This window comes from Lichenostomus cassidix, chromosome 1 (assembly GCF_008360975.1).
Source record: "Lichenostomus cassidix isolate B80296 chromosome 1, HeHo_3.0, whole genome shotgun sequence".
Lineage (NCBI taxonomy): Eukaryota > Metazoa > Chordata > Aves > Passeriformes > Meliphagidae > Lichenostomus > Lichenostomus cassidix.
In genome coordinates this window covers 58,735,532-58,761,026 of record NC_139479.1, presented here as the reverse complement: position 1 = coordinate 58,761,026, position 25,495 = coordinate 58,735,532, and the positions used below count along the sequence as shown (strand labels likewise).

Here is a 25,495-nt window from a genome sequence, read left to right as displayed (position 1 = left end):
CAGTAGCAGGAAAACAGAACAGATGCACAATGGTAACGTAGATTGTTCAAATGAAAGCTTTATTCAGTATCTTCATATAAATTCCAAGAGCTTGCAATATTTTGTAATTGCAACTGAGAAGCAGCTCAAGAGAAACCAGCTGTTTAACTTTGCAGACATTACTTATAAACTAAAACAAACGTTTTTCAATCACCCCAAGCAAGCCATTAAAATCCACTGTCTCCAGCCCATGGTCTGCACAATGCTGTCTGCTGGTTTTTAACATAGGCTATTTCTGGTTTTACAGGTAAAATCAAACCTGCTTTTGGGAGTCCTGGGAATTCCCAAAATTCTCTAGGAATCTCTGAAATCTGGCTCTTTGGGAATCTTTGTGGGCAAATTTAGCATTTTTGAGATTATTATTTGCAACACTTTTTGCTTTGTAGAGAAACTTGAATAAAAGTTCTATCCTGAAACATTTCACAAAGCTAAACATGTTAATCACACAAATGGTTAACACAATTCCTAAGTTAAATAATTTAGCAGGTAGAATGTAGGGGGACTCAAGAGGTAGATAGAAGAGAGCCTGAAGAGGTCTGGCTGACAAAACAGAACCCAAGGGTTGCCACAACTGACAGCAGGAGGTATACAGACAGCTTTTGTACCAACAAGCAAAAGGATTAAGGGATGCAAACGCCGCACGAGGAATGGAATGGGATCTGTCTCGGGGAAAAGGAATTATCAAGGAAATCAAAAGAGCACATGGAGTCAGGTCTTGAAATAGCTTGTGTGTTGCTGGAAAACAGACAGGGTTCTTCAGGGCATGGTGCAAACAGGCAGCAGAAGAGCTCGGTGGGAGCTGGGATCTGGACACATGGTAGATACAGAACACAAAGCTTTCTGGAAATCTCAGCAGAGCAGGGGAGGTGAACACCAGAAACAGCACAGTGGTGATACAGAGAGTTGCATATCTGGGAATGCTGGAGGAAGACTATTCGAGGAAGACAGCAATAATAAGACAAAAAGGGGAGACTACTCAAAAAACAAATCAAAGAAACCAAGCAGCATGAAATAGTTTTTTACTCCCTTTCTGAGATGCCAAAATTTGCACTGAAATCAAATCACACCTAGGGAAGAAAAAAAAAAGAATATTTTTATACAAGCACAGGTTAATGAATTTAACTCAGATCCATGTCATGACCAGTTCTTTCACTTCTAAAACTGAATATTGGGACTGGATGATGCTGCAGGCACTGATTTTATCTATCAGGGTCTAACAAAACTTTACCCTAGTAGGTAGGACAGTATGGATTTCAATCTACAAATCCCCAGGTGAAGGATTAAAATGTATTTTAGCCTAACTAGGAACAAGGATTATTCTATAACATGGGTGAAATTGAGCAGTCTCTGCACAGCTCCTGGCCCAACAAAATAATTTCTCTTTTTTTCTGTATATGCAATATATTTGCTTCTAAAAGCATCAGCAGCTTCAGGCAGGCCCTGCTGTAAAAACACACACAAGTCTTACACTGTGAAGCTGCCTTTCTAAACAGACAAGGCAGATGAAAACATGAGTCATGGAAAGAAAAATACAGAGCAGTGAATTGACTGGCTCGACACCACGCAGAAGAAATCATCATCAGAAATTGCAGTGACTCCCCCTGCTCTCTGGCTCTCCTCACATTGCTAATAGTGTCTATGACATCATATAAAACCAAGGGTGTAGTCCTCACTCAAGGAGCTTGCAATAAAAGCAGGCAAGCAGATAAAAACACAGTGCATGATCAAAAACAGATCAGTCAGAAAAGAAAACACTTGGCTGAAACAGTAAAAGGAACATTCCTTTGTCAAAAGCTAGTGCAGCCCAAAGAAGGATTAGCAGATGAGGAGTGTAACTGTGGCAATACCTAGAGGATTCCTACAGCAAATTCTAAAAGCAGAAGATTTTGCAGGGAGACAGGACAGAAGGGAGAGAGATCTGTACAAAACAGATGTCCTGCAAAAGCAGTGTCTGCCTTAAAATCTTACACAAGCCAGTATTTTTGTGTAGAGCAGAAAATATTTGGTTTAGATACACAATAAAGAAATGGAATGACAGCATGGTGCAAAATTAAACAATGGCTTTGGATATATCAAAATTGATTCAACTGGTCCTTTTTATAACTTACACTTAAGAACAAATAATTAACTGGCCTCTGACTTTCAGAGGTAGAGGAGAACAAAGTGCTGTATTTCTTTGTGAAATGCAGGCTTTAAAAGTCACATCAGCTAAAACCACACGTATGGTATTTAAACTAACTTTACTAGCTGTGAGTAAAGAAAACTTTTAATCTTTTTTCCTAATGTTCTGGTTTGTCTATTTAACACAATACAAAGACCTTTGGTTCATATTGCAACTAACAGCATCTCCACAAGGAAACAAGTTTAGAACACTCAGTTTAAGAGGTGTTTAAACATCTGCTTGAGAGATTTAGTTACAGGTATCTTAAACCACTGCCTGTGGCCACTTTAAAATGACAAAACATTTTAAAGGTAAGATGCTAATATTTTGAGAACCTCACTTAAAGAGGAAAGCTATCCTCGTCAGAGGATATTAAAAGTGGAGCCTACAAAAATACTTTATACTATTGGATAAAACTGTACTAATAAACAAAAAAAACTTTTCAGAATTCATAATGAAATGTATATACCTTAGGCTTAGAGTAACAGAAGTAGTGTGAGTACAGCACTACAAAAAAGGTCTAAGAACAAAAAGAATTGTGCTTGAAAGGAAAGCATGACCAGCTGGTAACTCAGCAGCTGACAAAGGAGCAGAGAGAACTGGATCTAGTGGTAAGTCACTGGTAAGGGTATCCATGACAGACAGCATGATGTGGTCATGTGAAAGGCAAAGAAAGGTTAGGGACATATCAAGAGTTACTTCCAATATGCTAAGGAAGTATTGGTAACATCATGCGTGGCCTCAACTGAGGTAAACTAGCCCAGGGAAACCCATCTAGGCAAGTGTAGTCCAGGCAGACTTGGGCTGGAATGGATGAAGAGAAGCACTGGTGAAACACTGAAGGTCCTGTCACACAAGGACACTGTTTGTGATTTCAAAGAGAGAAGATGTGATGGATTCAAGATGAAGAAAAGCTGCTTAGCTCAACAGCAGGACTTGTGTAAATTGGGAAGAAGAGTAAACTGGCCACAAGCACAAGGAGACTTCAAGTTAGAACAGGCTCCTGGATGCCAGAGTAATGTTCAAGTAAGAATTCAAAACCTGAAAAATCTGATTAAGAAACTCTCTCCTTGGAGTACATGTTGTACATTCCTGCATCTAGGACTTAGCAAGCATCCTGCATCTCTAAACAACAATCCAGAGCCAGATACTACAGGAAATTTTCAAATTTATCAGAACAAACATCAGACAAAACAGCAACCCCGAGGAAGCCAAGGAAACTCATGGGATTAAAAACAATACTTAATTCTCTTCTAAACATAGAACAAAAGTCACAGAATAGGAAAAAGGACTCTGGCTTCCATTGTAATACACAATAAACCAGATTCCCTGTCTTGCACTCCTTTCTTAACTGATCAAACAGATTAATAGTTGTTTTCTCAAATTTAAACTCGACATTTACCAACTCTATTTTGCTGTACTGACAACTATTTTAACTGCACTCTTTTTTTTTTTTTTAATTGAGACTCTCCTGAACAAAACATTGTGAGCCTTAGGAATAGAGACACAGCTTTTAACAGATTATTTGGATCTTTATGGTTCACTGTTTGATGGCTGGAGAAGCAATGAGTGCAGCTATATTCTGACAGAGACAGTGAATCTTGGTGATGCTAAATGCAGACAAATTGTACAAAGTGAAGAAATCAAATCTACAATCCCTAAGAAATCATCCAAGTCTTCTTGGACTCTACAGCCATCAGCTCTGCTGATCTTTGGTTTTCTCCCCTATGGTACTGAGAATGGTGAAGTTTCAATACACTCAGGCCCTCTCAGCTTATTGAACACTGCAACCATGCAACACACACTTCTTATCAACAGAAAAAACAGAACCACTGCCAAAATGGTCCTGTATGTTGTAGCAGGGCCAAGTCTCTAGAATATTTTTTCATTAAAATATCAGGCAAGAGTTTTATTGCTGGTAAAGAGACAAAAAGAAAGCAAGATCAAAAAAAGAAAACTTGATAAGTAAAAGAAAGAAAAATTCAAGCAGACAATAAAGCAAAATACAACCAGAAGACATCACAGAAATGTCTACTCCAACAGGGATGACTCTAGTGCTGTTACTACAAATTAGGGTTAAAACTTCTGCAGAGGTTTAATACATTTATCATGCATGTATGCAAATAATTTTTCAGAACATCATTTGGAATGGGTGGCACTGATGTGACTAACTCCTCTAAAAAGAGCTTTCAAATGATCAGTTTGAAATGTTGGCAGTCTCACCACCTACTCTTTTCCAAGCAATCAGACAAAGGTTAGTAAGCACAATATTTTACTCACTAGTGGAGAAACTACACCACATAAACAATCTTGGGGGATGATTTTACTCACTAGAATATGCTATTGATCCAGTTCCTCTCTAAAAATAAAAGGTCTGCTTCATTTTTGTCAGATTAGGGATTACTACATTCTCACATATTTAGAAAAGGAGTAAAAAACCTTATGAAATGTATTTAAATCAGCATACACAGAGCAAATAGAATGGCATGGTTAAAATAAAGAATATATGTATTTACAATATTGCATAAGTAATTTAACACAAACTTCCATTCCAAAACCAATCACATCAAAATAAAATAAAAAAATAGTAACTCACATATTTTTAATACCTATAAATCCTTAACTTCTATCCAACATTTTCTTTATAAAAGCCTGTTTAAAATATTAAACTTTAGATTCACTCTTGCTTAAACAGAACCTAAAATGATTTGTTAAGTATTACTGATCACTTAGTCTTTGTCTCAAGTTTCTAGATTTTCCATTTTCAAATTTCCTCTTCTTAAATGTTGGCACCCCTTCTGTCAGGTCTCCAAGGGAGGTGACTGTCTTCTCTTTAAATACCACTGTTTCCTCTTCTGGAACCTCTAGCACTGGGGTTGCTACATTGTCACTCTCTGTATTTGGAAGCTCCAGGTCCACTGTTTCACTGGGAGAAGAGAGGAGAATGTAAAAGGTTTAATCTACATGGACAGAACAACATGGTGTACTGCAGACAGCAACAGCTATTTTTATTTGACAAAGCAGCTGTGAGCTAGATGCAGTCTTCTGGTCATCATCATGACAGGCATGAAGGAAAAACCCCATGTTCTTTGTTTTTCTCTGTGTCAGCTGCCATAAAAAGTAACTAACACGTCATTCTGTACAGAACTCATAGCATGGCCCAAGCACTTACCATGTAAACAGTCCTGCAAGAGATAACAGGGCTTCATGTCTGTAAATTTAGGAATATTTCAAGACAGTAGACAGTGAGTAATAGCAGTGGTTCACTGCCAAAACACCAAGTCATTTTCCTCAAGTGTCCATCCTGAAGGGACTGCATGACAGAAGAGACCCAGCTCAGCAAATCAGCCAGTGACCCCAAGCCAGGAAAGGTGGCTTTGGAGGGCAGGATCACAGCTAATACTGATCCAAACAAACCAAAGACATCAACTAAAAATGACCTGTCAGTTTTATGGGGTCAGCAGCGAAACACTGCGCTCCACAAGGGTTACCTGGGGCACACATGTAGGACAGAGAAGAACTGAAAAGTCTGCAGAAGGTTACCTAAATCACATGTCCATCAGGAGTCACACCAGCACAACACTGCTGCAGAGATATTGGCCAATCCACACAAGAATACTTTTGCCATTACCAAGTGTTAGTCTGATGTCAGCTCGTGTACTATACCCAGTTTGAGGTGCCATGCTTCTAGAAGACATGGATCTGCTCCAGCACCCAAACGGGAGCCATAAGAATGATGGCAAGTCAAGAAAATGCAATTGTTGCAGTATCCCAAAAATGTAACCTCCTGGAAGTGGTTGGTGCTGTGCCTAGACTGAATTTACAGTAAATAATGAACAACTGCAGTTGTCTCATTGACAGGTGTGTTCATCTCAAGCCTGTCTATTAATGTACAGACTGACCTATCAGGTTCAGTAGCTGAGAGCACTCTTTACTACAGAGTGCTTGTGGTTTTTGTCCAAAAACCCAAAAGAAGTTCTCAGCTCAGGAGTCAAGGAGTAGTTTAGCTGGTACCATACAGGAGGTGTTACATGAACATTATTGTCTCCAAGGAAGTGCATCAGTGCTTAATTTAGTATGAACAATGTCGAAGGCCTATCTGCTTAAGAATTTAGAACTAATATGTTAGAGAATGGAGTAGCATAAGGAAGAAGACTTATTCTCCTAAACCTATTTTCACCAGACTCCTTGAGGGACCCACAACATGAAGCTGACAAAAAAAGAGCATATTTCTCAAGGGGAAAAAAAAAAAAAAAAAAAAGATCCACCTCAGGCATTATTCAGAAAAACAAAACAACCCTTCTGATCAGATGCACTTCATGAAGCCATCTGCAGTTCATTGGTCTGACATGGGAGAGAGAGAGATAGAGAGATCATAGGAGCTCCTGGGGCAGCTGAACCAGATTGTGGAAGGAGATGATGTTAAGCTTAGAGTAACAACATTTAAATATTTGATACGCAGCCTCTGAAAAAACAATGCATGACTATGATTCACTTCAATTTACTTTGTACTCACGGTAAACTTCTACACAAAAACCAAAACACCACCTCTGTCTGCAATGGAGAGCTATTACCTAAAATAATCACCGTGAAAAGAATTGTATTTGGGCAACATTTCCAATCACAGCTGTGTTAATTCCACCAGAATTCAGAAGAAAAAGTTTCAGTTCTTGAAAACAACATTAAGAAAATAATGATGTTAAAAAGATGCTCACCCTGCTTCTTCTTGTTCTTCCCCTACTTCCTTAAGTGCTTTCCATTTTCCATAAGGATTGGCCTTGTCAGAGCCATCGCTAGAGGTTTCTTGGGAAGCTGATGTACTCTCCTCTTTATCCACGGTTTCTTCTGACTTAACTTCTCGCCATTTCCCATAAGGGCTTAACTTTTTAGCTTTAGGAGATTTTTTCCCTTCCTCTGATTCTTCATTGTTATCTCCTTTCCTCTAAAGAGGAAAAAACCCATCTTAAGCAAAAATGCCTAAATAAAAACATAATGTAGCTTTATTTTACATCTTTTATTTGCTACTATTATTATTATCTACTTATTATCTACTATGCATGCTTTTCAACCAAGAATAACTTGAAACAATAAATTCATATTGTGACATAATCTATGAATTTTTCTTCTTGAGTATTCATCATGTAGATGAAAAAAAATCTTTACTGTTACAAAAAATTAAAGTTAGAGAATCCCATCTACCAAGGCTAAAGTTAGCAAACTGACAAACAGACTTGAAAATAAAGCTTAGCATATTTTAAAATAAGGAGGAAAAAATTCACATACAACTTTCTGTACATGCACATGAACACACTTTATTACTAATACTGGTAGCAGTTTATAATGATGCACAGTGACACAAAAACATGTATTGTGTACAATTAATATCTATCTAGGAATACATTTTGTATTTAAACTCTCTCTGTTCTGAATAACTAGCTCCAGAAAAACCATCTGACTCAACCAGAGACATTATCACACTCTATATCTTAAGTTTCAAATTTTTGTTTTAAACATATAATTGGAACAGATTTTGTACTGACATTGCTGTCAATGTTTTTTCTCAAATTAATAAGGAAACTACAACGATGCCATTTTCAGTCCAAAGAATTCTGTTAAGGTCTATTGACAGACACATTTACCAATGAAAGACTGAAGTCAACCTCACACTGAAATCCAAACCATTTTGTGGATTATTTCAGAGAGATGACAGTGACCTTTCTCAGAGAACATCACATTCCTTGTAGAATTCAAGGTACTTCTGGTGAGTTGAAGGAAAGATCATGCTTTCTATTCTGCAACAGTGCCACTAATGAGCCAAATAATTAAAGATTCATTTTATTAAGAAGTGCAAAATTTTACTTTCACTCACACCTTTTAATCTTGTTTCAGTGAGTGCAGCCTACCATGAAACATAAAAGATACAATTATAATTTTCCAATATAAGATCATGTATGTAAAATAAATCTGAAGAAAACTTGCCTTGAGGTTTGTTTCTGAACTCTCTGCTTCATTCTCACTATCTTCTGAGTCTGATTCAGACGCTGTTTCTGCAGGCTTGTCACGTTGACCCTTCTCATTTGAAGATGAAACAAAACCATCCGGTTTCTCCCATGTGGATACTGTCCAAGACATTTGAACAACTGCATTACTCATGCTTCTCATTTTGATCTGTTATTGCTTCAACAACATTACCTTTAAAAAGCAGTGCTGCCTTATGCAAAAATACAGCAAATAATTTAGCAAAAGGCTTTTGCCTTTGTTTGGTACATTTGTTTTAATAACCATAATCAGAAAGATAACATTTCTTCCCAGCAGAGACACAGTCATGACAGCCAAGTTCAGTGTTGATAAAACTTGTTTTAATTAGCTCTTACAAAAAACACCACACACAGTGAACCATGACCCACAAGACTGTGGTCCCTCTCATCCTTACACAGCACAGAAATAAAAATTAATTGCCCTCTAGATGTGCCTATTTGATTTGAGCTGTTCATTGATTGCAAAGAAGGATAAAGTAAAGAATGGTAACTGCAAGCCTCAGGTCTCCAGGCAGATAAACCCCTTCTGTGTGCTACTTTTCTTGGCAATGTTAGGTCTCTAATTAAAAGAGCTCTCAAGCAAACAAGGAAATACAAACATCAATCTGAAAATATATTAAAGTACGTACAGGATACGTACATACACCTATATTGTCATTCTCAATTAAAAAGTAGTATTCCACTAAATATACTGAGAAGAAATATTTAAATAAAAGTTGACTCTGGTCTTAAAACTGGTTTTAGTAAGAATAATGTCAAAGTAAACCAGCTTTCAGTCTATAATTTTATATAAGCTTTCAGATGTAAAAAACCCTACTCTTTTTTGTAACTGCAAACAACACAACAGCTAAGTGCCTAGATGTATCTCAAAGAAGTAAAGATGTAAGAAGCTGGCAATGAATGACTTTGCATGAACAGCACAGTCTCTTATGGGTATTGCTGTCACCTGGCTTTAGATTAGTAACTGAGCAAGTTCACTTTCCCAGGTGCCCCATACAGCCAGCGGATTAGGTGCAGCCTCCCAAAGCAACACTCACAGCACCAAGCCAGGAGCCATCAGTCCCCTAAGTTTCATGTCTGACATGAGGCACTTATGACTATTTGTATCAGTTAAAAATTTGTTTTGTCTTCAGAGGATGGGATTAGTGTTAACAGAACAGATAAGGAATCTTCAAGCATTTCTAAGACACACACAGCTATTTAAATGTGAGGGATCAGTTTAAAATCTTCAAAAGCCAAAATTCTGACAAATGGGATGATTAGAAACACATTCTTCACAAGTGTTGTATGTCCATGAGGTACTTAAAAGAACAGCAAACATTGGCATAAAATATATCTGAACTTGGAAGGCAGTGTTTAAAAATAACTAACATCTCCTCTCCCTTTCAAAAGAAGACACTGCAAATCATTTGGGCAGGGGAGTGGCCCATTGAAAAACTGAAGGATTTTGGATTGGGTTTTGGTTGGTTTCTTTTTTTTCTTATTCTTGGCATCATTAGCAATGCTGCTTCATACCCAATGGCAGAAGGAAAACTCAGAACCAGCATAAAAATCACTTGCTCTCCAGAGAGGCATCACTGACCTTAAAATTATTCAAACAGATTTAGAAAACAGCTGCTATTCTGAGGGAGTTACCACAAAGTTCCCCACGTAAGGAAAAAAGGAGAAAAGAAGTAGGAGGTAAGATTCTGGACTTTTTTATCAATGCTATGTCAGCAAGAGGAAGAGTTTAGGAGATTCTTACTCAGTTCTATGTGCCCATCAAAACAAAATCCTGTCCCCTTCTAGTTTCCAAATTCTACTTACAATAGATATGTAGTAAAGAAGAATGCCCAGTTTACAATTACAAGTTGAATGTCCAGAAGAACCTCTGAAGCACAAATGTATACACACTGACAATGCAGCTCTAAGGCCAGTGCTGACTTAAACAACTATGTTATTTCAACTAAGACAGCAAAACCACAAAAACTTAGTAAAAAACTTAGTAAAAAATGCAGTTATTTGCGAACCAAAAAAACTTTTCTGAAAACCCTCTCTCCTGAAACAGAGCTTAACTGGAAAGAAAGCTCTCCTTACCTCCAGTTTGGGTGTTATAGTAATAGGTATGACCATCTTCAGTGACACCTTCTACCCACTCTGCTCCCTAGGAAAAAGATACAGGAGGTCATGAAGAAAAGTTTTCAGGATCAGGCAAAGCATCACTTAAAAGACTATTCAACCCTTAAGTACTTTTTTTCTGTGATCATCTTACTGGTTTAAAGCTTGAACCCGTAACATTGTTAGAAAGTATTCCCTTTGACTCAAATGAGATGGAATTCTATAACCTGAGATACTGCAAATGCACATACACAATTGTTTTTCAAATAATGGATAATTAGTATGAGGTTGTATATTAAATGTTGCTATACCATTTGAATTACTATATAGGCCATGATTTTACATGTTTGGGGTTTTTTCAAAGTATTCACCCCTGAGGCTGTAATTTCCTATGTGTGTCATTGTCTTTACAGGAGAGTACTGAAAAAATTCTCTGAGAGACTCAGGTCTTCGTGAGGGCTACAGAAAACCAATACTAATAAATTCTACAAACAAAATAAGTTCTACACAAATACAAATTTGTCCCAAAATAAAACATTACAACAAATAATTATAGAACCAAACTTTGCATGCCAACAATTTTGCTTCTTTAGTAGAGCACCAATTTCAACAATGCACTGTTTTTCCCTACTGATTAATAAATAAACATGAAATGTGGCAGGACTTCCTTGTATATCTTTGTGAATATGTAATTTTTTTTTTTAAATCAGCTACAGCTATATAATCAGTAATTACCCACGATCTAACATCTTCCTTAGGAAATTGGGTTTTATCCCACTTACACACTACTACTTCCCTGTTTTTTATGTACCAGTACTGCCAGCTCCATGTTGGCAACTTCACCAAATGTTATTTTGGCATTAATGAATGTGTGTATATATACAGAGATATATAGACAGGCTTTTGCATATCTATACATTTGCTTAATACTCTTATTAAAACTTTGGGGTTTTTTTAAAATAAAAACACAATAAAATCCAAAGTTAAAGTTTTTGCACCCACTCTGCAAACACAAAAAAAAAAATGTACTGGTGGATTCAGAGCAGGCAAAGGCAAGAAAGCTTTCAGAATCAAGTTTCCTCAAGGTTTTGCCCTCAGAAGTTTCAGTGTGCTAGTTTTGACAAAAGAAGCAAAAGCAAAGTTTATTTTAAATAGAAAGAAGATAAAAAACCCCAGTCTTAAGTAAAACCTATCTTTTTGTTTTTTAAACAATTAGATCCTGAGCATTGTAGACCTGTTGGTCAGAGGTTTTCAATAAACATCTGACACTAGGCACACTGAGTATCCCATGTCATAAATACTAACAAGCACACTGTCTGTCTAACTGGTCACAGGTACTCCAATATGCCCCTTCATTACTCTGACCTCCCCACCTCTTACAAAGTCTGAGCAGCAACCCAATGTGCTGTAAAACCAGAAAAGCCCCTGAATCTCAATCTCACAATATATTGCAAGCATGCCCTTTGATTTCTGGGCAGTAGGTCCTTGTTAAAAATCTGGAATGCTCCCAATATCCTTAGCTCAGACTAAATAAGGGAGCAATCAACTGCTTGTTTTTAGCTATAGTGAGAATAACTCCAGACAGAGTGAAGTCACTGAGTAGGGTGAGGGAGGAATGGCAAAGTACAGCTGTGTGGTGTTAGAGATACTGGAGGCTGAAGGTGTGTGCTTCTGATAAGGCTAAGATGAGCTAACTTCAAAATGTTGCCAAGAAGGGAGTGCCTTCTCGCCCCCAATCTTCTCTCCCCACATTGACATTTTTTTCTGATTATTCAGAACGCTGATAGCAAGGAGGTAACTCTCCAAAGCACTAACCTAAACTCTGATGCCTTCACTGCCTGAACTAGTTCACTGTCAGGGCAAATATGTATCAAGGACCGTACAAGATTATTTTCAGGAACACCTCTTTCAGTGGAAGGCTACAGTAATGCTGGCTTTAAATATTGCAATGCTACGCCTTGACTGAAAAGATAAAGTTGGAGTGCTGATTAACAAGTTGTGCAAACCCACAGGACAAGGGAATCAGAAAGCCAGCGTAGCACGTGATGTGATGATACAGAGCTACAGAATGTCAAACACTCTGAAAACACCAGGTTTTTTTGAACTCTAGTGTAAAATCCAACACTGGCAAACCAAACAAAATTGACATCAAATTATAGTGTACATATGACACCTATCTTGAAAACAGGAAAATATAACATCACAGGAGTGTTGGAAAAATCCTGTTTTTAATGCTGCAAAGCACAAAAAATCCTGGAGTGGTATCATAGGAAAACCCATTAATAATAAATCTTTCTGCCTTTGGACTATTCTGCAAGCTTTTCTGTACCTCAAACAAGAAAAATTAAGTAACATACTAAATTACTAATTTTGCTGAGTAATTGCTTGCAAATAGGTTCCATGATCATAAGAAACCCAGGAAAACCACAATTTATTATGTAATTGCATCGTAAGGCAATCACAAAAAATAGGCATTCCTTTTTTCCAACTACCTGACAATGCAATCTCGATGTTGCCTTAGATAAAAGGAGGCTCAACTATTTCAATTGTGTAGTAATGTTTTCATAATTACACTTCACTCAAAAAAGGCTTAACAGAATTTATTTTTAATTTCCCAAAGGCTTTCAATTTTATGGGCTGAAGCATAAAAGTAGTATATTCTGCAGGAACCCAACCACCACTAATTACTTCTGTTCCCTTGACAGACAAATTAGCCAAATAGGATTTCTATAGTAAAACTGCAGTTTATCATAAAGATTCAACATATTCAAATTACGTTTTCCTAAGTTTACAAAGGGCAAAAAAATTATCCTCTGCAATCAGAAGATTTGCAAATCACTTAGATTATTCCTTTCAAGTGTTTACAAGGACAAAGAAAAATATGAATAATTTGATTACCGTTTGCGAGTTTTGAGAGTTGCCTTGGAATCCTTTAGGTTTCTCCCACTGAGATTCTGAAAAAAAACAAAAGCATATTTTACCATCATTCAATCTGGTTTATATTTAATAATCTTTACTAAAAACAGATCTAAAGGATATGACATAGATGTGTGCACACATATAAACAAATAATACATATAAATACACCTCACTGGGGTATGAATAATTCTTGGACAAACCATGGTATGAACAATAAACCAAAGTATCATAATTGCAGCTGGCTTTACTGGAGCTAACAGCCCTCCAGACTCTATCACTACACCTGATAGAGAGATACAGGATTTTTGGTTAAAAAAAAAAAAAGAAATTACAAAAGACTGCAGTAAATACTAATGTCAATTCCTTACATTCATAAGGAACAGTTTGTAACGCTCTCATTAATCATGAAAGAGGGTTGCTTTTATGTTCTAGAGTAGATCACAACACACAGCTCCTCAAGAAAAGTGAGTTAGATAAATCCTGTAAATGTGGAAAGATAATCAGTTTATTTCACATTCCTGATCACAAAGCTACTTCAGGAAGAACACAGCTATCTTTGTATACTTAACCCCCGGCAGGCTAAACATTTCCAGAAATTCTGGAATTACTGCATTCTTCCATTAATAATCAACAGCAAAACCAGTCTGAAATTCTGGATGCCCAAGTCTAGAATGTTAAATACCAAAATTTCATCTAATTGTTCACAATAATCAGCTTTCTACTGAAAGAGCAGAGGAGTAAAGAAATGCAGACAGTCTTTTCTCATTTATATCCAATAATTACATCTGCACTTGCTCCTCAGTAGCTTTTACCTCCAGTTTTTGTGTTGTAGTAGTATGTATAGCCTTCGGGAGATAATCCTTGCACCCACTCCTTCGTTTCCATTTTTGGTAGCATTGAGGCGTCCTGAGGCATCTTTTTTTTCTTTTCTTTCTTTTCCTTCTTCTCTTTCTTTTCTTTCTTTTCTTTAGTTTCCACTGTATTACTCAGCGTTTTACTCAGGGTCGAACTGGAACCTACGTCATCTTAAAGAAAATAATACCCTTTAAAAATGAGTCCTATTTTGAACTGAAATATTAGTCACTTTACACAACAGAATATAGGAAATGTTGTCCTTATAAGTATTTTCAATAATGAGTGAAAATCATCAGTATTATACTCACAGCAGGTGCACTTAAAAGACTGTATGAAAAGAATATTGCATTGCAGTGCTCCTATAGCATCGTAACAAAGTCCAAATTTACACGATGAGTAACAAAGCGAAAAATCATAAGGACCAATGAGCTCTAGCTAAACAACAAAAGAGAAACTGAAAGAGTTACGAAAAAGTCAGCTTCTACAGGAGTCTGAACTACAAACTTGCTTTTAAAGGATGGTATGTCTTCAATGTACAGATCAAAGGTACTTGCTGAGCTGCAAGCTGACTAGGAGATTCTCATCTCCACTGTTTGACACCAGTGGGAACCCAGCCTCTCCTACTCATACGAACTTCTGCCTCCAATTGGCAAAAGTGGAACATAAAACTCATCAAAGGAAGCTGCACTGCTGATTCAAAGCACCAAATACAGCCTATTTTCTGTTAAAGCACTGTTTAATTTTTTTACCTCAAATTCGATTGTTCCATGGATCAGAGGACACCATAGCTATAAATACACTGTACTGCAACTTCTACTACTGGCAATTTGAATTTGCAGACTCTTTTTTTTTTTTTTTTAATGAGCAGCAGTCCTGGAGACCTCATCTCTCATTCCTAAACCTAATTTAAGACAAAACTATCCTATTCAATATTCTTTCGATTCTGTCTTTAATCTTCTGGCAGCTATATGAACTACCTGGCTTAATTCCAAGCCTTTTCATATCCTCTTGATACGCTTTCATTGCAGCCTCCTCCATTGCTGCAAATTCTTTTGACATGTTTTCTTCTTCTTTAGCCTTTTCCAAGCTTTTCTTTCTAATCTAAAACAAAACAAAAAACCCCCAAGAGAATAAATTAAACCAATCTGATAATAGAAAAGAGTAAAAATAAGCATTTGTGCAATTAAGATATTTGAGTTACCTCACTAATTCTTTTTGCCACATTTTCTTTATGATTCTTTCCTCTTTCATGAAACTCAATGCTCTTCAAAGTAAGAAAAAAACCAAGAAAAATAATATGAATTATTAAAACCAGTTAATTTTAGTCACTTAAAATTTAGTTAGACTAATTCTAGTTGAACAAGTCTAAACGTAACCTGTTCTGAGAACACTTACAGCAAACACTACAGCTATAAAATGGCTATAGGAATACAGGAACACTGAGAAACATGCAACAGAGAAATTATGAAAAATCAGTGACACTCCAAAGTGGTGTCATAAATTCTCATAGAGTATTTATAAGATTTAACTTTTTTCAAATAATACTGTTCACATGTTAGAGACAAGTAACAGGGAATCTGGGTTCCCTCTTCATGCTATCCCTTCCACGTATCATCATGATTTTTCTTCCTCTTCACATGCAAACTTTTAAAAACCATATGGGTTATTTAGTGCACCAAAGAGTAGCTACTGCCTTTAATTAGATTATGCTACATTTCACAAATATCTCATGAGCTTAACCTAGTCTGTGGGTCCAAAAATCTGAAAAAGAGGGAGAGAAAGAGGAAAAGGCAAAGTGGGAGAGTTGGATAACTAAGAATAACAGAACAGTCTGCAAGCCAAAAAGCTGCCAGTAAGACTGAAGCCAGTAGGAGCTGGAAAGAGTTCAGAAACTCCCAACAGGTACACCAGTGGAAGTCCTCATGTGGTTCTCACAAAAAACCATCTGTGCTCATTTAGGTGTTCAGATGTTAGATGCCTAAGCCTGACCTGGTATCCCTAGAATTTCCTAGCACCAGCTGATGTGCAGAGGATGCACATCCCAGGATGACTCATCTCATTTAGAGACAGACTTTATAAGATACTCCAATCCAAGAAGATACCTGCAGTTCATGTGAGCTAATTAGGTATCTTACTGTAAGCCAGAGGAAGCTCAGCTGTAGGAGTACCCCTGGCATCCAGTCAGGAATGCAAAACATGTTTCTAAGGAAGACACCAAGGTGTCTAGTAGTCTGCAAAAGGCATCTGCAAGTCAGAAACACCTTTCTGTAACCCAGTCATGTTTCTGTGGGCTGTGTGAAATGAAAGAAACCAGCTTTAAGAGCTCAGAGCCCTGGCTGTACTGTGCCTACCACATACAAACAGTGCAGATGCCAGGTTTTGCTTTCTACTTGCACATGAAAGCAAGGGAGAGGCACAGACAAAGTTTCAAGACAGACCAAATGTTAAGATGCAGAACTTGAAGAATAAGTAGGGTCAGATATTTAGTCCTTATCTGTACTGCCAAGTAGAACAGCACATCCCATCTTGTATGTGGTATCTGGCTCTGATATAATATATTTTAAGCATCACAGGCATTACAAAGGCATTTTTATAAAACAAATTTCATTCATCAACAGACTAGTATCAAAAAGTGATGTTAAAAGCTTGTAATTCAAATTCCTAGTATTTCAAATAATGGACATAGTATGGTAGACCATCGTACAGGTCTGTTGTCTGCTATCCAGCACTTGCAGTAATCGCAGAATTTTTTAGGCTGAGATTTCCAGTAATCGGCCCTGGGGAAAGAAAAACAAAGATATATAATCTGAAACAATAACCAAAGCCACAGGTTTTCATATATATTTATATGTATCTTCAGAAACTAAATTTAGTCTCCTTTGGATGATTAAATACTAAGAGTTTGGTTTTCTTTTTTTTTCTAAAGAAAGTCTGAGGAGCCAGTAAGAGTAGCTGTATTAACAACTGTGTCTCATAAAGCACAGTTCAGTATTGGGATTTTGACCATCTGACCTCCAAAAGCTGCAAAATTTTTACAACTGAGGTGGTGCTGTAAGAACCAGAAATACAAGACAAAGCAAGCTAAAGATAAACAAGCAGCTCTAGATACCCCATCTAAACACAGAATGGTCAGAAAAGTGCAATTTGCACTGTTTTTCATTAAAGTGTTGGATATTGTGCACAGTGAACTCAGCAACACAAAAGGTGCAGCTCTGGACAATGCTGAGCTACTGTGGGGAATGAATCCTAGACCAGATTCTGTGGGGTCACAGACATGGCAGTAAATTGTTTGGATGTTTCAGAGTAAAAATGTAAGCACTTCTGAACCATGTAATTAGATAAGTGAGGAAACTCTTCAGAGCTCACAAGTTAGTATATTACAGTATTTAAAAACAACACCAGCATTCTCCAACGGATCCTTCTTCATCAAAAACCACTTTCTAATGCCAGGTGAGACTTGCATAGAAGCAATTCTATCTCTCATTGGCTTGCAGCAACAGACACAATGCTTTGGTTCAACAGAACACATTTGAGCAACAGACTTCTATGTTTTTAAGTTAAAATGAGAAAGAATGAGGGACAAAAAAAATTTTTAAAAATATTCAAGATTACACTGAGAACATCAGAAAACTTGAATCTTGGCCTTTTGTCTGAAAACCAAAGTACAAAGTTCAAGGAAAACACTTCCTGACATTCTTATTCAATAAAACCAAACTTCTTCCATTCACAATAATAGCACCCTCGATCCTTATGATACCTGTGACCATATCTTTAATTACAGAAACAGACCTGATCAACTCAACTCCTAAAATTTAAGCAGGTATCAAAATATACTCTCCTACCAGAGCTTCACATAAAAATACAATTACCAAAAGATTATTTAAAAGTGCAAGTATAAAGGATGTATTCTGCAAAAATGTATCACCCTATAAGCAACAGTGTGTTAGCAATGCACAGCTTTTCGAGCAATTTCCTGGAAATCTAGAAAGAAGCAGCTGGGCTTTCCCCGATTTAAACAGAAATCCACTCATCCCTAAACGGTGTACTTTAAAACTATGATTACTTAGTCACACAAGTAACCTTTAATTAAAAGGGTTTTTTTGAGACTTATAACAAAACATACTAGGGACAAAGCCTGAGAAATCAAATGCTCTGGCTGGAAAACCAGCTGAGTGGGAGGGAGAAATTCGAAGCTCAGAAATACCTCAACATCCTTTTTCCTACTTGAGCTATAAATTGCCTCTAAGTCCTTTGACATCATCTACAATAAATTCCCAGCTAAATGCAGAGTTAACCTTCCTAAGGCAATGGACCAATTTTGACAAAACAAACTAGAAAAAAGCCTCACTGCATGTTTTGGATGTACAAGAACCTCTGTTTTCTTCCAAGTTTAACCTACACAGGAGGCTCCTTTCTCTTCAACAGAATCAAAGTGCTAAAATTAAGACTGTACAGCTGCACCCACCACAAGTCAAGACCTGATAATTTGACAAGCTGTATTTTCACAGCTCTATTTTTCACCAGTTTCTTTCCTAAATGCTACTGAACACCACATGTGTTTGCAAACCACTGTAGCTATACAGAGTAATCACTCTGGAGAACCTGAGGGCACACCTGTGGCTTCAGTACAAATCCACACATCTTGATAAAGTCTTTAAGCTTCATCTCCTACTGGTTTTGATAAAAACTGGAGCTAGTTCTCTATTGTTACACATAAAATAAATGTAAATGGTACTGTGTGCAGATATTCTAGGAATCTTAAGTCCTGTGTTTCATGATTAATGAAACTAATTGTGCAACTTATGATTTCAATTCTGTGACTTATGAGCATGAAGAATCTTATACACCAAATAATTCTCTTAAAGATTTTCTACTTGAGTTCACACCACTGGAAAAAAAAAAGTGAGGTCAGCTGAAATATCCATCGAGTAACATCTGCATTGTAACAACAGCAGATCCTGCAAAGCCCCAGTGGTGCTGTAATGAGAGCAAACCAAAGTGGAATATGTGGAAAGGAGCAGCAACTGAAGTGAGCCCCCACTTTATTGAGATGCTACAAGTGCTTCATGGGCTCCAGTCACAATCCAGATCCATGACAATTTTTTAAGTCTATGATTGTTTTATCAATCTGACAAATACAGGCTTGAGAGTAGATGCTCTTAAAGTGGTACAGAGGTTTTTTAATACTTGAATAACTGCACAAGTCACGGGAAGCACAGTTATTTTACAAAGTCATTGCAGTCAAAATGACACAGCTTTTAAGACTCCTTGTCTTCTGCCAGAAGTAAAGTTAAGGCTGATTCTTGTCTTCAGCTCTACAGCTGGGCCAGCCTCCTGAGCACCAGAAAGCTGGCCAGCTAGCCAGTGCAGTCCATCTACCTTTCTTCCTTTCACGAAAACCAAGAGACAGTCTAGAGTAGATCACATCTCCCTTGCCCAGATTCGCAGCACTGCCACATTTCCCCACGTGTGGCTCCCAAAAGGGGGACTGGTGACATGGGACCCATAGCTGTGTGCCAGTTTTACTGTGAAGCTCTAACTCCTGGGAAGGGCTCTGACCAAGTCTCTTTGGAGCCCAACTTGCCAGAGCTGGCTGAGCAAGTCAACTTGGCAGCCTGCTACCAGGGAATGGGGCAGCACTGATACAGATGTGTAGTGGGCAACTTCTGGACAAACTGCTGTAGACTCATCCAGAGTTGGAAATCCCACACTAACTTGCAACAAAGTTATGTCTCCTCAAGAACAGTGGTTTTCTTTCAACTTTTACTGGTCACATAACTCAGAAGCAAAATGTTCAACAGTTTAGGGGGCTAAGGGGAAAGGAGGGAAAAAGAGGAAATTAACGTCAAACTGTGCTTTTGAAACTAATGAAATAAAGTGCTGCAAACAGCAGAGTGCAAATTGTATCAATGTTAAAACAATGTTTTAGATTTCTCAAATTAATTTAAAACATCAGCCTGAACAAGAAGACAAGAAAGGACAAGCAACAACTCTGCAAGAGTGCCTGCTCCATCTGCTCTTCCAAAAGATATGAAAATGAAGAAACTCAGAGAGAAAGCGCTGAGACTCAGGTATTTATACTCTGCACAACTCATTTCTTGAGCCAGGAGAATCATGCAGCCTACATTGCAGTGACACATCCCAGCACAGAAAGCACGTGTTTGGGAGCATGTAAAGGGGACAGGATCTGTCAAATGTTCAGGAAATAACCTGCAGAGTAACTCAAGTACTGGAGTCCAGGGCCCTGAACCCTCAACCTGCAAGATGCTTCTCCTCACAAGTTACTTTACTATTAATATTTCAACAGGTGGTGCAAACAGCTTTCCTCATATAAGGGAGCTTAAAAACCCTCGTAAAGTAGCTATCTTGAGCTGAGACAGCTTTGCCAAACTTTACTTGGAGGTTGGGCTGGAGGATTTTGTTCCTACCATGTACTGAAATTAAGGGGGGAGGACAAACAATTGGTTTAGCTGGTTCTGAACATAATAAAGAATTTGGCTGTACAAAAAAAATCTGGAAATACTTGCTTTGAATAGTTGTGTTCTAAAATATCTGACTTGAAATCTGGCAGTGATGCAGGGGGTTTATATCAGAGATGTATCTGTCCAAATTATAAGCCCTCAGGGATAAAAAAACTGCATACAGAGGCACAGCAGTCTTTGGTTTGAGTATCTACAACCTCCAAAAACTTTTCAAGAATTTAACATACTTTAGCTTTCTGCAAGTTTGAGCACTAAAGAGCTGCTACGTGCATCATCACCTTGAATACACATTTGTGAAGTAGGATTCAAGTTCTTGACTACACAAGCAAATTAATTCAGAGTAGATATTGTGGCTGCTCCACAGCAGCCACTCAAAAGGACAGACTCTGATACTATTTCTGAACACTATTTGGGATTACTGTGTAAAAACAAAAGTAATACTTCTGAAACAGAAAGTAGAAAAAAAACAATAGAAAAAAAAATCCCACTTATTTCACAACAGAACCTCCTCCACATGGGAAGCTGTTCCAGAACAGCTAATTCCAATTCAAATATCCCAGTATTGGTGAGACCTAAAACTGCAATGCTAACATTGGCAGAAAAGAAGGTCAAAAATGTTTTCTTTTACTGCGCAGTCAGTCCCAGTGCCATGGCCCTTAATGACTCACACTCCCAAATAATTCACAGCAACTCTGTTCATTCATAGTGCACGAACTGTACCCTAAAAACTCTTCTTCAATAAATACCCTTAACATTTTTTTAAAATGGTATTTAAAAGTAAGTCCTACAGAAAAGAGCATCCCTGACACTGCAAGTACATGGGACTGTTCTTCTGCCTAATCCCAGCTTGTTTGCTTTCTAATAGATCACAAAATATATGTCCATATGTGGGCTCCTACAGAGTAGAACTGGATGGGAGTTTCACCCACATGAAACATGGCAGTTCTCTGAAGGGCCTTGTTCTTCTGGCTTTCAAGTTGATTATATTTTTTGCAATCCGTCTGTAAATTCTAATTTAGAACCCAAGTATCTATTTCTTGTTATTATTATGTTAGGCCCCTGTGAACTACATACAAACTACAAAATCCCATGGAGAACAGAGTTTGCAGAAGCTGCTCAGCCTGACCCGTACTGTTGAAGGTCATTTGCATGAACCTGCTTTGCCAGACCTCTTTTCTAAATTGTAAATCACAGAATCATTTAGGCTGGCAAAGACCTTTAAAATCATTGAGTCCAACCCTTAGCCCAGCACTGCCAAATCCACCACTAAACCATGTCCCCAAGGGACATATCTACATGTCTTTTAAATACCTCCAGGGATGGTGACTCAACCAGTTCCAATGCCACAAACACTTTTAATATATAAGAATGCACAAAGATATCAGGGAAGGCAGCCTTCTGCATGTATGGAGCTCCAATTCTCTAGGTCATCTCCTCTAACTTCAGTTGTCTAAACAGTGAGATAGAGTCATCTCCGTTCTCCCTGTCAATAGATGGAAACTGTCATCTCCAAAACACCACTCTTTGCATCCTAAGGAGACACTTGAGAAGCACATTTGAACTCCTTAGATGCTTGTTTCATCTTTATACAGGGAACTTAAAGCAAACTGCCTGAGTCAGCCTTCAAAAGTTAAATATCTGAAGTCAGGGATATCTCTGGAGAGCAGAGGTCTGCTGCTGTAGATGCAGAAGGAGGATATGGGCTACGTCAGGAAGAATGTGATAAGAATTAGAAGGGAGGAAAAAACCAACAACATAAATTGGGTCAGGAATCTGTTCAGATATAATTTTAGCAATAACTAAAATTAAGAACGCTGCTGTACATAGCACCAGCCTGCAAGACAGGCTCACACAGCTAACCATCAAGTACTGCCCCACACACAGACCTCTGAAGAAATTTTTGACCAGGTTAAGATTTTCTTTTCCCAGCAGCTAAGTTAGGATATCTTGAAAAGTAACAGAAACAAGCAAATAGAAATACCATTCTATATGCCACTCTCACCTAATAAAGGCCCCAGCCTGTAGTTTCACACACCCACCTCTCCCAAACGTGGTCAGATACTAACACAAATTTAAATTTCCTAATTAAAGACTTAAAGAAAATAGTGATAGCCAGGTAAAACCAAGGCGCAGACGCTTTCCTTCACGCTTCGCCCAGAACCAAAGGCGCCATAGGAGGCCGCAAGGTAGGGGGACCTGGGAGAGGGAAGGAGGGAAGGAGGGAGGGAAGGAGGGAGGGAGGGAGGGAGGACAGGTGGACGGAGAGACGGGCAGAGGGAGTGCGGGGGAGCGCAGGAGAGAGGGGGGGGGAGGGAGAGTGGGACAGGGGACAGAGAGGGGCTGAAGGCGAGGGGCCGCGGGCCCCATCCCCCGCAGCCCTCCCCTCCCCGCCCCGCCGAGGGACGCCGAGTGCCCTGCCGGCGGGAGGAGAAGCTGCCCGGCGTGTGTTGGGGCGATAAGGGCACGGAAGCGCAGCCGAAACAAACAAGCCGCAGAGAGGGGCAGGACGCACGGGAACAGAGGGACCGGAGCGACAGTGAAACACTCTCTGAGCGGGGCGGGGGTCGCCGGCCGCAGCTGGGACACGGCCGCAGCCCCACTGCCCCGAGCTCCCCACGGCCCGGCCCGGCCCCGCTCCGCTCCGCACGCCGCCAGCCCTGCCCGAGCCCGGCTCGCAGGGCGGGGGCTGTGCCCGCTCCCTCCCGGCCCCCGGCACTCACATCGCCGCTCCCCCGGCAGCAGCGCCGCCGCTCCGCTCCGCTGCCCTGCGCTCCCCTCCGCTCGCCGCGCCGCCGGGGCGGGATGGGGCGGTGCCGGGAGAGGGAGGGAGCGCGGCGACGGGAGCCGGGAGGGCTCAACCGGCGCTCTCCTCCCCGCCCTTCTCCACCTCTAGCCGTCGCCCGCTCCTCCTCCCTCGCCCCTGAGGAGGAGAGCGCTCAGCGGGAGCCGCCCGGAGAGGGAGAAGGAGTCGCGGCCGCTCGGTGAGTGCCGCCCGCCGCCCGAGTCCCGCGCTCGGGGGCACCGGGAGGCTCAGCCCGCTCCCCTGCGGCGGGGAGAGCCACCGGGGACCCCGGGTTCGAGCCCCGCCGCCGGCAGCGCCCCGTGCCGGGCAGTCCCTGCCCCGCCGCGCCCGTGGGAGATGGAAGGTGTGGGGAGAAGGGTGGTGCCGGGGTGCGAAGGGGCTGGGGAGGCGGCGGGCCCCGGCCGGGCGGCGCTGCGCGCCCTGGGGCGGCGGCCAGCAGAGCCCCGTCCCGCCGGACTCCGCTGCCAACTTTCTGGGAGTTCGGGCGGCGCGTGTGTCGGGAGGGCTCCCGCTGGTGCCGGCTTCACCTCCTCCTTCTCCCCGCTGCCCCCGGCACCGCCCTGCCCTCCCTCTCTCCCTGCCTGCCTCCCTCCGGGCCGCCTGTCGCTCCCGCCGTGGTGGGGCAGCGGCGGCGGCAGAGGGGCCGGGGAGAGGGAGGAGAGGGGGGGCAAGGGCCGGCGCCGTCCCGGGGCGGCGGGGGACGGGGACGACACGGTCCCACTCGGGCGTCCCCGGCACAGCGGCTCCGGATCGCCTTCTCCGCTGCTTCCCCCGCTAGTAAAACTCACGCCGGGCTGGTGTTCCACAGCTCACCCTCACCCCTCCCCGCCCAGCCCTGTGTGGCTGATCTCCCCACGGTTCTGCGAAAAAAGTCGTGTTAATTCACCGGCTGCAGCTGGCAGCCTGTTTGCTACAGTCACGCACAGGGGTGGAGGAGAAGCCTGCGGAGTGAGTCATGGCTGTAAGAGGCCCTCCGGTTGTTTATGGCAAAAACAGGGGGGTGGCTCATTCAACATGTGGGAAATACGGGGAGTAGGAGTTGCCGCGATCCGTCCTACAAGGGCAAGGCGGTGGTACCTGTTCTTGGCACCCCCGCCCCAGCTTGCTGTCCGGCTGTCTGAGACAGGAGGTGGGGAGGTTGCCTTTTCCTCTCACAAGGAGGGCTTGTGGTCAGACTGTCATAGCTAGCTGCAGGAGTTTTGCATTTGTCAGCAGTTCCTTTATAAGTGTACTTTTTATGTAGTTTGCAACTTGGCTATAAATATATGCCCCGGGTTGAAATTTGGTTGATGGCCTCTTCTCCGTCTGTGCAAATTTTGAAATGATCCTACTTAGATGCTGAGTGGAAATCCATGGAAAATGCTGGCTTTTTATGTTTCTTTCAACTTTAAAAGTTTAGCTGCTTACACACATGGACACATTTACAGCTGTTAATAAAAAAAAAATTTCTTCCCCCCCCCGCCCCGAGTTTGTTAAATTGGGGAAGAGTTGAAAGGCTTGGCCTCTGAAGACATTGGTTTTTAATTAGTGCAGCAGAGACTCTGAAGGCTTTGACAAGGTCCCTGCTACCTCGAATGAGGGCACCAACCTACAGAAGGGATGTGGGACACTGTGTGTCCACACAGCTCTGACCCCCGAGTGCCAGGGCAGTTCAGGTGCCTCAGCACTGTGGACAAGAAGCTGGTGTTAAAATTAAGGCAGAAGACGTTAGCTTCACTCAGTGGGATTTAATTTATTTTTCCTTTTTCACCGTGTCCGTTCAATTGCTGCTTCTGAGAAAGGGAACAAGCCCAGTATTTAGGAGGTTTCGTTTTGGATACCTCTGTTTATGCATTTATCTGGATCCCGTGAAACATGCCTGCCACCCAGTGGATGTCGCTGATTTCTATATATTCTATGCGTTCACCGCCTCTCCCCTGTGCCCAGCCCTGCCCCGTCCGTAAGTTTGCAAAGCCAAGCGCTCAGGGTGCCAGGCCCATCTGTCTGCCGCAGGATGTGCCCGAGGATGGTGTTGGTTGTGACAGAATGTGCCCCTGTCCTTCCCAGCCAGCTCGGGACCAGAGGTGCATCCCCCAAGGTGTAGCAGCTCTCTGGCTGGGCA

General features: G+C 40.6%; 2 protein-coding genes across 2 annotated transcripts in view; one reads left to right on the top strand and one right to left on the bottom strand.

The window, feature by feature from the left end:
* Positions 1-42: 42 nt before the first annotated feature.
* On the bottom strand, positions 43-22,764 carry WBP4 (WW domain binding protein 4). Its single transcript, XM_085049549.1, has 11 exons — positions 22,753-22,764; positions 22,594-22,652; positions 16,814-16,886; positions 15,311-15,373; positions 15,087-15,210; positions 14,067-14,279; positions 13,234-13,289; positions 10,315-10,381; positions 8,180-8,319; positions 6,916-7,142; positions 43-5,126 (listed from the first exon to the last, which is right to left on the bottom strand). The coding sequence occupies exons 1-11, from the start codon at positions 22,762-22,764 to the stop codon at positions 4,919-4,921; spliced, it is 1,242 nt and encodes a 413-aa protein (XP_084905675.1). The 3' UTR covers positions 43-4,918.
* A 676-nt stretch (positions 22,765-23,440) lies between these two features.
* Positions 23,441-25,495, top strand: part of ELF1 (E74 like ETS transcription factor 1) — a 92,907-nt gene continuing 90,852 nt past the window's right edge. Inside the window, exon 1 of the mRNA XM_085058967.1 lies at positions 23,441-23,572. The gene's annotated coding sequence lies outside the window, so the exon portion shown is untranslated. The remainder of the gene's footprint in view (positions 23,573-25,495) is intronic.